The sequence below is a fragment of the Propithecus coquereli genome, unplaced genomic scaffold, assembly GCF_000956105.1.
Source record: "Propithecus coquereli isolate 6110/MARCELLA unplaced genomic scaffold, Pcoq_1.0 Scaffold200, whole genome shotgun sequence".
NCBI classification, from domain to species: Eukaryota; Metazoa; Chordata; class Mammalia; order Primates; family Indriidae; genus Propithecus; species Propithecus coquereli.
In genome coordinates this window covers 2,837,389-2,853,749 of record NW_012144968.1, presented here as the reverse complement: position 1 = coordinate 2,853,749, position 16,361 = coordinate 2,837,389, and the positions used below count along the sequence as shown (strand labels likewise).

Below are 16,361 nucleotides of genomic sequence, written 5' to 3'. Positions count from 1 at the left end.
ATTAGTGGTTCATGCTACAACTAATCCCTTTGGTACAGAAAATGGTTCCAGTGGTATCCCTGAATTATTTAATTTAGTGGAAAGAAGTTCTTTAGTCCTATTTCCAATTGGTTATATAGGTAATAGGTTAAAAGGAAAAGGTAGCATAATAGTTAGATATCAGTATCCATCTATAGACCCAATAAAACATAAATAGAAATAAACACAATCTTTTGCTTTAAAACCTCTATTATAAAACAGTCAATCACAACTTTTATGCAAGTAATTCTGAATTAGCATCATAATGTTTTTAATAAAATGGATATTATCGGTAATAATTGTACTTGACAAATATTTTACAAAAGTAATCATTGTGTAAATTAGATGAAGCACAGACTTCTTTTTTATAAAAAGGAAAATATTTTCTTACAATAAAAAGAATAAATCATATTTTCATGAATGTGTTCTAAATGGAATGAAATAATTTTTAGTTAAGACAAAACAATAGATTCATTTGAAGGAAAGAACAATATAAATATAATACCAAACTAATACTTATAGGTTGCTGTTTCTGAAAACTTGGAAGTCAGATTACAATTTCTTCTTCCATAATATCGTTTTTCCCTTTCCTCAACTTAAAAACTGTACCACTGGAAATAGGATAGCTAAACAACGAGAAGGCAAAATCATGTCTTAAAACTGCAACATTTCAAAAGATGTTTTATTAGTCATTTCAGTGAAAGTATATTTAGGGAAAGCTGACTACCAGAAAATAATTGCCATCCATCTTTTTTTCTGGTATTTGTATTAGTGAGAAAAAGGTTAGGAATATTAAGGCTGGATGAGTTTGCTTTGCTTCCAGAGAATAATGGCCAAGATGTTTCCCTGCCCAACCTCAGAGCATCACTGAAGCCTGTTTATTAGGAATTGCCCTACCACAGCCCTGTGCTATGGCATCTGGCGAGCCCTAAAGGAGCTGTCTGCTCTAAGAATGAGGCCACATGACTCAGGCCACTATAAACCCTAATGCAGAGTCCTGAAGAGAAAGAGTCTTGGAAGTAGTGGAGAAGCACATAAAGATTATACACCCAGCTCTGCTGTCATTGGGCAGAAAATTCTCCAGAGGGCTTTAGAGGGGAGATGATCTTAAGGATGGTTGAATAGTTTGGGGACCCAATTAATGCCAACTACAGGCAACTATAGTCTGTATTTGATTTTAGAAATCCCAACATTTCACTACAGATTTAAGTTTTAGTGTGTTAGCCTGAATAGGCTGAGATATCATAAAGTTTTAATTTCCTGGAGATCGGGTAGAAGTCAGATATCAAGATTTCACAGTCAAACAAAACATACTGTATATGTTTTGCTAAACTGAAAAAGTAAAAATTCAAAGCCATCAGAGGGTCAGAAGATGGACTCAGGATGGACATACCACCACATATGTCCTATTTTTGAAATATCTCTCTCCCATCCACACCATTTCCTTTGTTAATTGTCCCTATTTAAATTAAGAGTAAGGAAATTAGATCATCAAATTGGTCACTCACACCCACCTCTAACTTCACACACGTTGGTCAATATGAAACGAGTTTGCACTGGTTATACTATTCTTCACCATTTTTATTTACTGTAAATTTTTTTGTATTTTAGATAATGTTTTAATATTATAAAATACACAAGTTTTCATTATCCCTGATCTTTTTGTGAAACAAGCACTAAAACCAGTAATTTTTATCTGTAAGGAGTAACTCCAAGTGCAGGCATTCATGTCTCTACTGCTATTTTATTTTTTCTTATCAGCAAATATAAATTACAACTTTATCTTGACCTGGCTACTCCTCTCTGCCTCTTCTCTCCCTACCCTCCACGTTCACCAGCCTCCTCTCCACCTCCTCCCCGCCTTTCCTTTTGCCCTCCCCTTCCTTCTAGCCCCTCCTCCTAGTTGAGTCAGTGGCTTGAAACTTTTAAAAGCTCTGTGCTCCAAGTTACAAAAAAGCTTTTACGAGGTATCAGCACTTTTCTTTCATTAGGGGGAAGGCGTGAGGAAAGTACCAAACAGCAGCAGAGTTTTAAACTTTAAATAGACAGGTCTGAGTGCCCGAACTTGCCTTTTCATTTTACTTCATCCTCCAAGGAGTTCAATCACTTGGCGTGACTTCACTTCTTTTAAGAGAAAGAGTAAGTTGTTTTTTTTTTTTTTTTAATTTTACCTATTACTTTTTCTACAAGTAAAACTTTTCTAAAGTTTTTAAATTTGTTAAATTTAGCTTTGGTTTATGATACTGTTAATGGAATGTTGAACTTGCAAGTGTTTCTGTAGTTTTAAAATTGATTGTACAGAATTTATCTTTTGACTGTTAGAAAAGTTTCTACTAATGATGCAACAGGTAAAAGATTCAAACCTTTCCAATTTGAATAAAGAACTAGTTCGCTGAATATTTGGTTCTTCATTTTAGAATGTAATTTTATTTTTTCATAATCAGTAGGTGTTCTAATCTGTTCAGTGGAGGGGGGGGGTTAGGGGCCTGGGTTGGGGATTTGACTAACTACAGCACAAAAATCAGAGTGCAAATTTGCTCAGCTTGCTTCCTATAGTATTCTATACTTCACAGAATAAAATACCTTTTTCATATGGAAATCTTGATTGATGTTCTATAGCCTTGCAAAGCAAACTTCTTTTGTAACTAAGTGCTTTGTTAAAACATCGTGGTTACTTGACTTCCACGTGGTTTCTTCCTAGAATTTTTCCCATTAAACTAAAAAGTATAAAATTCAGAGTGTTAATATTATGAATTAAAAATCAACAGTAAATAGTTACTTTGTGTTAGCAACCACTATGGAAAGATTTGAGACCCTCAGGAGAGCTAGCTTTTACTTGACCACGTTGGCAATTCTGGAGATGAAATCTCTTGAATGGGGGGGTGGTTACTTAAAGAGCACGAGAGGAGGATAACAGAAAAGAGTGTATGCCAGGGTGCATTTCCAAAATCGTCTCCTAAAACGGTAGCTCCTATAAAGAGTAGGAAAAAGAAATTTCTCAAACAGCGCTTTAGAGGGAGCTAAGACCCCTCCCCCCGACCCCCTTCCGATCGCCCGAACCGAACCTGCAACAGACATTAGAGTTCTGGGGCAATTTTTTTGAGTTGGAGGTGCCAGGGTGCTAGCCAGTAGGTAAAGATTACACTGATGTTCTGTTTTAAAGGGTTCAATTTTTAAAATGCTTTTCTTGGTAACACACATTCTCTTAACCAGAAATGCAACCATCCATTTTTGTGCCCGGTAAGGATTTTCTGTTCTGTTTAAATCCACAGATTAAAGTAATTAGTTTAGATTCTTGATGTGACCCTGCAGTTGAAGCATTTGCACAGGGAATGCTGAAAAGCGAATAAAAATGAAAGCTTTCCTGAGCCCGCGCGGGGCGCCTCCTGCCATCTTAGCATCGGCCCGGCTCTCCCGGCTGCTTCGCTGCCCGAACCAACGGGTTTTTGAGACATTTCCCTCAAATCCTTAAAAGTCAAAGCGAGTGTAGGTCTGAGTTCTGCCACTGAAAAGGAACCCGAGCGGGGGTTGGGGGGGAGTGGGAGGATGGGAGGAGAGACGGGCTTTGCGCCAAATGTAGAAGAGCAGATAATTGATTTAATTAAAGTTGTCAATCTAATTTCCCATTCTTCTCACTACCGTCCACAGTGTCCTTTTTTTTTTCTTTTAACCTTGTTGAATCCTACTATATAAGCGTGGGTAAGGAAACCTGAGTGCCTTGAGAATTATCGTGCTTAAACTGCACTTGTAACTCTCCGGGAAGTTCTTGAAACTTCCCGAGAATGAGGCGGGGCAGGGGAGGGGAAAAATAAAAGACCCTTAAGGAAAAGAGGCCAGAGCTAATGACGTGTCCTCAGGCAAATCAGGACAGGATCTGGAAACTCAAACCTTGAGTTCCGAGCAGCACGTCGCCCCCACTGTCCTCCAGTTCGCTATCACGTGTTTTCTGCGCACCTCTGGTGAAGCTTATCCATAAGCCTCCTTACATACCCATACCCACATCATACCCATCCGCACCCAAAGGCGCGCTTCTGTTTCTCTCTAGGTGCAAAGTGGCGGTGGGAAGAGGAGAGCTATAAAATGTGAAAACAAGCATGGCTTTATTTGGAGGTGGTTTAATTTCTTTTGCTTCCTGAACCAAGTTAGTAATGACAAGAAAGATGCTGAATCTCACCCTCCGAGAATCGGGCACACTTGAACTCAGTCAAAAGTGTCCCCCAGAGCAAGGCTAATTTTTCCTTTTGCACAAGGATTGCTGAAAATAAAAGCCTGCAGTAATGCAGAGAAGATCTCATTAAACCAACCCACTCCGGAGACTGGAATAAGCCAGTTAGACAGAACACACCTTTGGGAGAAGAGTAGTTACTTCTGGGTAGGCCAAATGACTGAAAATTATACCAATCAGAGGACACACATTTTGCTCTGGCAACGTGTTGAATTCTATACTGCTGAAACATGTTCCCCCAATGTGTGGATGCTTTGTACCTCTCAAAGTCAGAGAATAGTGGTCACCTGCCCTTTGCCTGAAAAATGCAGTGGTAGCGCTTTGCTCTTTCTTTCTTCACTATTTAAACATGTTCCACATTTTTAAATACCTTTTGAAGTTTCTGGCCACAGCTGCCCATCCACTCAGTTCCTCACCCCTTACAGTTATGTCCTACAATGCTGACCCTTCTTGGGAAACAGTTCTCAAGATACTCCACAGGAGGCAGCCGAAAGGGTGTGCTTTCAGTTATTGAGAGTTGTTTTGTTACTTAGATATTTTCAATTCCACATGGAGGAGGATGGAAAACTCCACAGGGTACATTCCTTTGTTTCTTTTATAATATCCAGAGGTGTATCTTGGTTTGAGCCTTTATATATGATACCCGGAGGGAAAGGAATGATAGGGCAGTCTCCTGTGATTAATACCTTCCACCCCACCTTTCCTGTTGTTCTGACTTCCCCTTCAAGATTCTCAGCTGTTTGAATAGATGTGTTAAAACTTATCCACACACACCAGTTCAGCTCTGGAGAGAAAAAATTATTATCTGGTATTTATCATTAATGTCAATATTCAATATGAATAATTCAAGTTTTTAAAAATTCCCAGAGCTTCATCCATGGGAGATTTTCATATATATATATATATTTAATTATTGGGATACCTGCCTAAATTCTCCACTTTGCATGTTTAAATTCACCATTTAGCTATGTATGTACAGATTGTCTTTTGCCAAAATTCAAACCATGGTTAATTCTTTTTTAATGTATCATTGGCTTTATAAAATTCCATAAATTTCACATCCCAATTTTCCCAGCTTTTAAATAATTTTTAGAAAATGTTTGTTAATAATTTCTTAGATGCTATCTTGCTGAAAAGATACCAAAAATAAGAAAATAAATGAGCTAACTAAACTTTATTGAGCACCTACTGAGAGCTTCACATGCATGAGTTATCTCATTCAATGCTCATTGAAGAAAATAGACTCTTCTTAATCAATACACTTGAGGGCTGCAAGGGTATGTTTATGTGATTACAAAATAAAAAGGCTATTCAATAAAAATAATTAATTTGGAGGTGGAAATGAGGGTGGAGGCAGGAGGAGAAACACCAAGAACTGATAGAAATATGTTTTTTAAGTTATTTAGATCACAGTTAAAGAACATAGCTTTGAGCTTGCACCTTCTGACTAGATTTTTTTTCCTCTGGCACCCTTAAATTGACCTTGAGAAACTTCTGTTAGTGGGGGAGTTAAGTGGTAGCTGTTGAACTAGAAAAAGGATTGTGTCTTTTGCGTAGGTATCATCCTCTCTTTTGATGCCCTTACCCCAATCCCAGTCTCATCTCAATCTGTGGAGGCTGATGTAGGTTAACTATGATAAAGAAGGTAAGAGCTAGGAGAAAAAAAGGCTTGTTGGTGGTTTTTTGCTGTCCGCCTCCACCACCACCACCACCACAAAAAAAAAAAAAAAAAAATGCAGTTCCAATGTCATATATCAAATACCTACAGAAATGTGTAATTCTTTACAAAGGAAACTAAAGATAATCAGAGAACCACGAGGCAGAATTTTAAATACAATCGATGTTTACATAGACTAGGTTTGATACACCACAGAGTTAGGCTAACTATCTAGGTATAAATAAAGAAACAAAGATTGGGTATTATCTGATGAACTAGGAAGGTTTTCCATTGATATCAGACTCAAATCACTTAACTGCCTGCATAGACTATACAGACTTACTTATCAGACTATACAGAGATTTTGTATTACTGGGGTTAATATCAGCTGCTGCTCTTCCCCGTCAGAGCCCCAACCTTTCCCCATACTTGTAATTCTTGAAATACACACAATTTTAATAACAGGCTAGATTAATTTTAATAAACAGTCTATTTCTTCTTGCAATAGTGTCCTTGGCTACAATAAAATCATGGGGTACAATAGTGTTAGAATACCATAAAAGTGGAGGGACAACAGCATAAGTTTTTTTTTTTTTCCAATCTTAATCTGCAATACCTAACAGTGAAACTGAATGTATATCCATGATACCCAATGCAGTTCTATAAGAATCCTAACCATCATTAGGATCTCACCTAATAAATTCAAGCTCTTGGCCTTTTTTCTTCACTCAGCCCTATTGCCTGCTCAAGAGTCATTTGAAAAGTACTGTTTCAACAAACAGTTCTCTGTTTCAGAGATTGTCACTTGAAAATTTAGCTGTATGAGATGATGATAATCCTTCTTTACTGTGACTCCCCTTTTTAATTAATTTGAAACTTTTAGAAGTTTGACATATATAATCACCATGAAGAGACTCTCAAGGAGATAGTCAAAAAAGTTGGTGAGACCTGGTGCCCCCCCCTTTTTTGCACAATATATTTTTGGATGAGGCCCCATTAATTCACTCAACAGATATTTATGCAGCATCTCTTACTCTGTTTTACTCTTTTAAGCACTGGGGATATAGCACTGAGCAAAGCAAACTCCCTCAAGGAGCTCACATTCTAGCAGAGGAACGCAGATAGTCCTTTCCATGGAGGAGTTCAAACAACAAACAAGTAAATATTTACCATATCAAGTAAAGCTAAGGGTAATTTAAAAAAAACAGGGTAAGGGGAATAGGAAATGACAGGACTGGGGAAAGGATGTTGCTATTTCATACTGGTGGTCAGAAAAGTTGGCTGGTGAGGTGATACCTGAAACAAGTGAGGAAGTGAGCCACGTGGATGGAGCAGAGCCGATCAAAGCAGATCAGTGTGTTTGTTGGATTGTTTTTCAAGATTGACTGTTTACTCCGAGAAAGGTTGGCAAGCAGGGTAACCAGGCTGTGACGTGAAACCTGAAGAGAGATGGTGATGGCTGAGATCAGGCTAAGAGCAAGGATGGTGGTAAGGATCAGTCACAGTCCGGTTATATTTTGACGATAGTCTATAGTACTTGGCTGATAGATTGAATATGGGTTATGGTGATTTTGTGTGCATAGAAATATTACCACAAAGAACATGTGGCTGTTGTAAGTGTACAGGAATAGTCACAACTGATCTCACCCCACAACGTTTAGTGCAAGGGACAGGGGTTCTCATAAAAGTTAAAGAAAAACATTAGAAGGGTTTGCATTTGAGTTTTGGGGTATAAAGATGTTTGGTTTTAGTACATTAGAAACATGCATAGCATTTCCCTTCTCCCCCAAGAAACCCATTAAATGATTTTATCAGAAACTTCCATAGACATTTCCTTATGAATTTTTAGGCTCTGATTTTATTCTTTCAGATATTAATGACCTTCATCTTCCCTAAGTGTTTACTTTTGATTACAAAAAAAGATGATAGATAGTAAATCTCACTCTAGTTATTAATGGTCCTATTTACCTTTATTTGTTTAAGTCTTCACTCTGAACTCATTAGAGTTGTCTCTTCTTGGGAAAATCTTTAAAATTGAAAGTAATATATTTTCTAATTCTAATAATTATTAGATTATTAATGACATGGAGAGAATTGACTGCAGCTTCGGCACAGTGATTTGTTTATAAGACTCAAGAGGGACAGTCAATTGTAATTTAAAATTGAAGCTTTATTTTTAAGGGATTTCATTTGGATCGAAGAGTTTAGTCCTTGTGCTCTCAGGGAGCTGCAGATGGAGGTTAGGAAGTGAAAAGGGGCTGTGGAGCCGAAGATGAGCTCAGTCCCAGGTCCCAGAAAGCCCCTACTCCTCATGCTTAGCCCCCTGGACTTTTTAGACTCCTTACATTTCTCCTACTCCTGAATATTTTGAACAAGAAAGCACTAGAAATGTCAAGAAACCATTGTTTTCCTGCTGGCCTGAAACATTACTTCAGAATCCCCTGGGATATTTGTTTAAAAAGGTAACAACAACAATAAAAAAAAAAAACCCCTGATTTCCCAGGCTTCATCCCCCAGAAGTTCAGATTCATCCTGACTGGTGAGGGCCAGGAGTGTATGTTTTTAACAAATGCTGTCAAGTGATTGTGATGCAGTTCAGGAAACCACTGTAAAGGGACTAGAGGGACCTCAGGCAGGCCACACTTAGTGTCTGTAGCTTTGGCCATCTAGTCTAGGGGGCCATGAAGAGCAATGGAAAACGTGCTCTAACATGGCACAAAGAAGGCACAAGAAAGGTAGACCAGCTGCTCTCAGGAATCTGTTCTTAACAAGAACTTTGCACAACTCCTTATCGACCAAGGCCTACATATGAAGCACCAACTTGGGAACCTAGAGGTGGAGGCATGAATGTACATGGTACGTTCAGCTGCCTGGATGTCCTCATGTATCGAATAAGAAACATACCTGTCTCTTATTGGTAAATACGAATGTGGTATATAATCTGTAGATCAAGGTCAGAGATTCTGCAAGGGCATATACTTATGTCCTTTCCTTATAAAAGGACGTTTCCTTGTAATTATGCCCTTTTCTTATAAAAGGACATTAAAATTTTAAGTAACAGTTGGAAAACTAAAAATATTAAACCAGGTTTGGGAGAGAGGAGCGGAACAACCAGTTGACAGAACTTTTGATTCATGGCAAAGTGAGCAACTACCAAAATAAGGTAACTACTTTTGTTACCTCTTCTTGGGAGTCACAGGATAAGCTGTCACATTAAACAATTTTTGTGGTCTCTGTGATAGTGGTAATGACAGGTATCTACATGTTACAGGATCCTAGGTGTCCAATTGGATAATTCATATTGTATTCAGATGAAAGAGTATAACTCATTAATGCAAATGACAACTGGCGTGGGTGATTAAAAGAAAAGACAACTTTGCAATTAAATTGCTGATGTATTAAAAAAAAAAAAAACTACTACCTAGAGAACTGCCTGGTGACCCAGTTCACATACTATAGGACCGTGGAGTATTTTTGTGGAATTTCAGAATTATATGAAAGTCAAATGTTATTTAACATGAATGTAAAAAAACTTAGTAATGAATTGCCATAAGCATCTACACAATCATATTTTAGTTTGAATAATGATGACACATTAAAATTATAACTTCTCTTGTGCCCAGTCATATTTCTAAACATGTTAGGTTTGTTTTCAGCTCTATCATTGCGTGAATGTGATGAGATGTATGCAAACAGTTTATCATTTTATGCTCGATTGTTTTTGTTATTTTCCCCCCAGCAATTGGAATATCTGAGCAAAAGCAGATGACACTGGCAAAATACTGTATTTTTTTACAAACAGAATTAGGGCCAATTTACACATCATCACATAGAAACTGTCTGTTGATAATAGCTCCAAAAATTTTGTTATATTTGTTTGAACTTCATGGACTATACTTCTTTATTCTCAGTCTAGTATTTTCTGTTAAATTGTAGGGTTTTTTCTTTTGCATTCTCTCACCATCAAATTGTTCATCAAGACTAAATTACTCTCTCACTTCAAGCCTTTCCTTGACTATTTAACTCTCTTTGACAACCCTGTAAGCCTTTGTTCTTTTTGACTGCTCTTTTCATACATCAATTTCACTTTCTAACTTGTCACTTCAGAATCTAAAATGACCCTTCCTAAAAGAAGAAGGGAAGCTCCCTTTTTATGACCACTGGGACAGCATTATTTCTGCAGCCTGCCCACCCACCTCCCACTCTTATTCCAGCATTCTTGGGCACCACTCTCTAGGCTGTTGTCAAATATACCCATCAAATGCTAATTTAGATAGCTGGTGCATAGTTTAGCTTTATGGCTTAGTCGTCTCTTTGTTCCATCCAGGAAATACCAGGTAAGGTTCCACTTCACTTTTTAATGCCCTCTGTAGCCAGCAAATGCAGTCATTAGACATAAATGTAACATTGCATGATGGGCAAGAAGACTCCCCTGGACTTCATTTACTTCCTGCAAGGAGAATATGGCTCATAGTTCAACAGCAGATGAGAAACTCCTTTATATTCAGATAGTGAACATATTTCTAAGAAGCCTACATAATACTACTTTTAGTTACACTATTTAGAATTCATTACTTAAGCTTCTATAAAGTCTTTACTTTGCTTGTTTTTAATTATTAAATAATCTTTGATTACTTCATCCTTTTCTAAACCCTCCAATTACTACTCTCTGTTGAAAATTAGCCTGTATTCTCTGTGCCTCCCACATTTCATGGTGTTCACTTCTTCCCAGCTTTCAGCCCTTCCTAAGATTGTATATATCAAAGCATGGAAACATTTCTAGCTTTAACGCAGCTTTATTATACTTTTAAAACCAGTGTGATGCATTGAAAAGGTTTGGCCTGGGGATTGTGAGTCTTCTTCTGGCTCTATCTATAGCTCAATATTTCCTATATACTGAGAACCTCAATTTTTATCAATTAAATGGATGATTGGCAATTAGAAGCATAAATTGAACTAGATGACTTTTGGAATATTTGTCAGTTCTACAGACTTAAGTCTTTTTCACATCCCCATTAATGGAGATCTATGCTTAAGATATCTAGATATTGATAAGAAGTTAAATTGAAGATATAGTTTGAATGTAAAGCCCAGTAAGGGAACTTTAAAGTATACAACAATCAAAAGATGAAAACTGGCCAGGCGTGGTGGCTCATGCCTGTAATCCTAGCACTCTGGGAGGCCGAGGCGGGTGGATCGCTCAAGGTCAGGAGTTCGAGACCAGCCTGAGCAAGAGCGAGACCCCGTCTCTACTAAAAAAAATAGAAAGAAATGATCTGGACAACTAAAAATATATATATAGAAAAAATTAGCTGGGCATGGTGGCGCATGCCTGTAGTCCCAGCTACTCGGGAGGCTGAGGCAGGAGGAGTTGAGGTTGCTGTGAGCTAGGCTGACGCCATGGCACTGTAGCCAGGGCAACAGAGCCAGACTGTTGCCAGATGAAACCATCTTTTTTTGCTGAAGAAAACATTCTGAAGTAGTCCTTTTTTATTTCTAAAGTTATAAGTAGTATTGAGACAAATTGAACTTTTTACTTGAAATATGATGTGTATTAAGAGTTCGTTTTTTGAAGTAGTTCCTGTATATAATGACACATTGTGTCAAAATAGTGTGTTTCAGTACAACTTATTTTTTCTCTGGACAGAAGACAGATTTCTGAACCACATAAGTCACTCTTAAGAAGAAACAGCTGGGCACAGTGACATAGGCCTATAGTACTAGCTACTCGAGAGGCAGAGGCATACAGGAGGAAGGCTTGAGCCTAAGAGTTCCAATCCAGCCTGGGAAACATAGCAAAACTCCATCTCTTAAAAAAAAAAGAAAAAGAAGAAGAAGAAGAAGAAACCAAAAAGTATAAATGACTATACTATAAAGTATGCACAAATCACACATGATATGCCATTGAGAAACATTTCAGATTAAAATTAGAAATAAATGCTATATAATAGCATGAAAGTTTGGGAACTGAGCTTTTGTGTGTATTGTGTGTTCATGGATGTTCTTACTTCAATTCTTAGATATCTGTGCTTTAAATAACATACATCAGCATTTTGCTTAGGCATGTATCCAGACACAGGCCTGCCAGGCAAGAACTGCTCTCATTTATTTACCAGACAAATAAAATAAGCAGAGACACTTAGCACAGATAGCTTCTCAAGTCACATGGCAAGGCAGTGGTTGAGCAAGTAATACATCTTCACAGCTGCAGATTGCAATTCACTCTCTGTCACACAGGCTCTGTTGCTTCTAAGACTTACTTTATCTTTAAAAAAAAAGTGAAATGTTAGACCTCTGTGGGGAGAATCGGAGCAAGAAGAATTTTGCACTTGGTCTTTTTTTGAAAAATACTGGCAAGATATGAGATCTTTTGCAATACTTTTGACTATCAGCTGAAAGAGAATATATGTTAAACTAATAATTTGCAATCTGTGATCATTTAATTGTCCTTTTGTTTCTTTTCAGGTGGTGCCCTGGCAACATGGGTGACTGGAGTGCCTTAGGCAAGCTCCTTGACAAGGTTCAAGCCTACTCCACTGCTGGAGGGAAGGTGTGGCTATCAGTCCTTTTCATTTTCCGAATCCTGCTGCTGGGGACAGCAGTTGAGTCAGCTTGGGGTGATGAGCAGTCTGCCTTTCGTTGTAACACTCAGCAACCTGGTTGTGAAAACGTCTGCTATGACAAGTCTTTCCCAATCTCTCATGTGCGCTTCTGGGTCTTGCAGATCATATTCGTGTCTGTACCCACACTCTTGTACCTGGCTCACGTGTTCTATGTGATGCGAAAGGAAGAGAAACTGAATAAGAAAGAAGAGGAACTCAAAGTTGCCCAAACTGATGGTGTCAATGTGGAGATGCATTTGAAGCAGATTGAAATAAAGAAGTTTAAGTATGGCATTGAAGAGCATGGTAAGGTGAAGATGCGTGGGGGCTTGCTGCGAACCTACATCATCAGTATCCTCTTCAAGTCTGTCTTCGAGGTGGCCTTCTTGCTGATCCAGTGGTACATCTATGGATTCAGCTTGAGTGCCGTTTATACTTGCAAAAGAGATCCCTGCCCACATCAGGTGGACTGTTTCCTCTCGCGCCCCACGGAGAAAACCATCTTCATCATCTTTATGCTGGTGGTGTCCTTGGTGTCTCTTGCATTGAATATCATTGAACTCTTCTATGTCTTCTTCAAAGGCGTTAAGGATCGTGTGAAGGGAAAGGGTGATCCTTACCATGCTACCACTGGCCCACTAAGCCCCTCCAAAGACTGTGGATCACCAAAATATGCATATTTCAATGGCTGCTCTTCACCAACCGCTCCCCTCTCACCCATGTCTCCTCCCGGGTACAAGCTGGTTACTGGCGACAGAAACAATTCTTCTTGCCGCAATTACAACAAACAAGCAAGTGAGCAAAACTGGGCTAATTACAGTGCAGAACAAAATAGAATGGGGCAGGCAGGAAGCACCATCTCTAACTCCCATGCACAGCCTTTTGATTTCCCCGACGATAACCAGAATTCTAAAAAACTAGCTGCTGGACACGAACTACAGCCACTAGCCATCGTGGACCAGCGACCTTCGAGCAGAGCCAGCAGTCGCGCCAGCAGCAGACCTCGGCCTGATGACTTGGAGATCTAGATACAGGCTTGAAAGCATCAAGATTCCACTCAATCGTGGAGAAGAAAAAAGGTGCTGTGGAAAGTGCACCTTAGGTGTTAATTTTGTTCCAGTGGAGGTGGTACTCAACAGCCTTAGTCATGAGGCTTAGAAAACAAAGACATTAGAATACCTAGGTTCATTGGGGGTGTCTGGGATTAGGTGGGTGGAGCGGGAGGGGATAAGAAAGGTACATGTTGATATTTAATGTAGTGGATTCAATGAACTTAAATTCTAAATAAGAGTTCCATTAGGTGATACACAAATAAGGGTTTTTTCTCCCCCTGACACCCCTAAGAATGATTCTGTGTATGTGAAAGAGTGGGTGATAATTGTGGCTAAATATTTTTTGTTTTTTAACCAAGAAACTGAAATAACTTTGGCCAGGAATAAATACTTCCTGAACGTCTTCTTTTCAACAAGAAAAAGACGGAGGATTGTCTTTATGTCCCCGCTAAAACATTCCATTGTTAAAATTTGCACTTTGAAGGTAAGCTTTGTAGGCCTGACCCTCCAGGTGTCAATGGACTTGTGCTACTATATTTTCTTTTTATTGGTATCAGTTTAAAATTCAGACAAGGCCCACAGAAAAAGATTTTCCATGGATTTACAAATCTCAGCATTATATTTACATTCTTTTTACATCCACTTTCACCATATCATTACCATCACTTTTTCATCATTCCGCAGCTACTATTCACATTCATTTAATGGTTTCTGTAAACATTTTTAAAACAATTGGGATGTCACTTAACATTTTTTTTGAGTTAGAGTCAGGGAAGCAAGCCATGCTCAATATTTAACAATCACTTGTATGTGTATGTGTGTGGAAGAGTGTTTTCTTTGTCATGTATTGGTACAAGCAGATGCAGCATAAACTCACAAACACAGATTTGAAAATAATTCACACTCAGTGTTCAAATTTGAACCTTTCTCATGGATTTTGTGGTGTGGGCCAATATGGTGTTTACATTATATAATTCCTGCTGTGCAAGTAAAGCACACTTTTTTTTTTTTTTTTGCCTAAAATGTTTTGCCCCATGTATCCTATTATGGATACTGGTTTTGTTAATTATGATTCTTTTTCTTTTCTCTCTCTCTCTCTCTCTCTCTCTCTTTTTTTTTTTTAGAATATAACAGTAATGCTATTACTGAAATGAATGATTTCCTTTTTCTGAAATGTAATCATTGATGCTTGAATGATAGAATTTTAGTACTGTAAACAGGCTTTAGTCATTAATGTGAGAGACTTAGAAGAAATGCTTAGAGTGGACTATTAAGCGTGCCTAAATGAATTTTGCAGTAACTGGTATTCTTGGGTTTGTCCTACTTAACAGTAATTCAGAACTTGTATTCTATTATGAGTTTGACAGTCTTTGGAGTGATCAGCAACATTGATGTTTGCACTAAGATTTTATTTGGAATGCAAGAGAGGTTGAAAGAGGATTCAGTAGTACACATGTAACTAATTTATTTGAACTGTACCCTGAAGACACCTACCAGTTTCTTCAAACGCCTTTTTTAAACTCATCACAGATGATTGGTGAAAATGCTGAGTATTATACTGTTCTTGCACATCAGTTACATAAACAGTTTTGTACCATGAAAAATACTAATTTGTTTGACATTCCATGTTAAACTACTGTCATGTTCAGCTTCATTGCATGTAATGTAGACTTAGTCCATCAGATCATGTGTTCTGGAGAGTGTTCTTTATTCAATAAAGTTTTAATTTAGTATAAAGATAGCCTCTATATTCCGTGTGATTTTTAAAACTTTTTTATTACATCTATTTGGTTATTAAGAACATTTCTATTGGTTATGAGGACTTGGGCAAGTAAGATTCACATTTTCAGGAATTTTTAAGAGGACAATATTTATCATTAGCCAAGTTCAGTGCAACATTGATTACAAACATTTTTGGATATTTATTCAACTGAGAAGAAAATAAAGTATACAAGTGTTGAATTTAGAATGTAACTTTAATGGGATGTGTGACAGAGTTTAAAATAAGGTAATATTGAGTGATTTAGAAGATTATACATAACAGAAGTATGCACAAAACCCTACACGGATGCTTAAATTTTAAAGCTAGAGAGCCATCTGGAGACATAAGAATAAATAAGAACAGGGTCAGTTTAAGTATAGTTTGCCCAGCAGCAAAAGAATGAAGTTGATCTTGGTAATTTTATTACAAGATGCTGTGAAAATACAGAAAATAAGATTTTAAAAATTCTTAATACCCAAGGAAAAATCAACCATTCAAAGGGAGTCAAACAATTCTGGGTAATTGATAATGTTGTATAATAGTTTTAAACATAAAATTATCAACACATAAGTCATACTTCAAGAAAAGTTTTTAACTTATTAAAAGTGTTTATATAAACATTGCCTACTGCATAGCAAACTAATAAATTCCTGAACCATAAAAATATTAGTAATTCATAAGTAATCTAGTCTAGCTCAGTTGCTGCTTTATTTTTTTATATCTTTTTTTTTTGAGACAGAGTCTGGCTATGTTATATTATGTTGCCCATGTTGGACTTCAGTGGTCCTCCCACCTCAGCCTACCAAGTAGGTACTACAGGTGTACACCACCACGCCTGGCTTTTTTTTTTTTTTGGATGAACAAAGGTTATGTGATTTGTCTAAAGTCAGAGGATTATCTAATAACCAGTTTCCTAGTCAATTATTTGATATAATCAGTAGCGTTAACATTTCTTCAAGTACTATCATTTGGGTGGTTGAGAATTTGATGAGAGAGGCAAATTTTTTCTCTCTGTGCTTGCATTTACTATGGGGAATAGAGAGAC

At 37.6% G+C, this 16,361-nt stretch overlaps 1 protein-coding gene across 1 annotated transcript; it reads left to right on the top strand.

Moving 5' to 3' along the window:
- The first annotated feature begins 1,901 nt into the window (after positions 1-1,901).
- Positions 1,902-14,640, top strand: GJA1 (gap junction protein, alpha 1, 43kDa). The gene is made up of 2 exons (XM_012643811.1): positions 1,902-2,157; positions 12,366-14,640. Exon 2 carries the CDS (start codon positions 12,382-12,384, stop codon positions 13,528-13,530), a length of 1,149 nt encoding a protein of 382 aa, XP_012499265.1. The 5' UTR covers positions 1,902-2,157; positions 12,366-12,381; the 3' UTR covers positions 13,531-14,640.
- Positions 14,641-16,361: the final 1,721 nt, after the last annotated feature.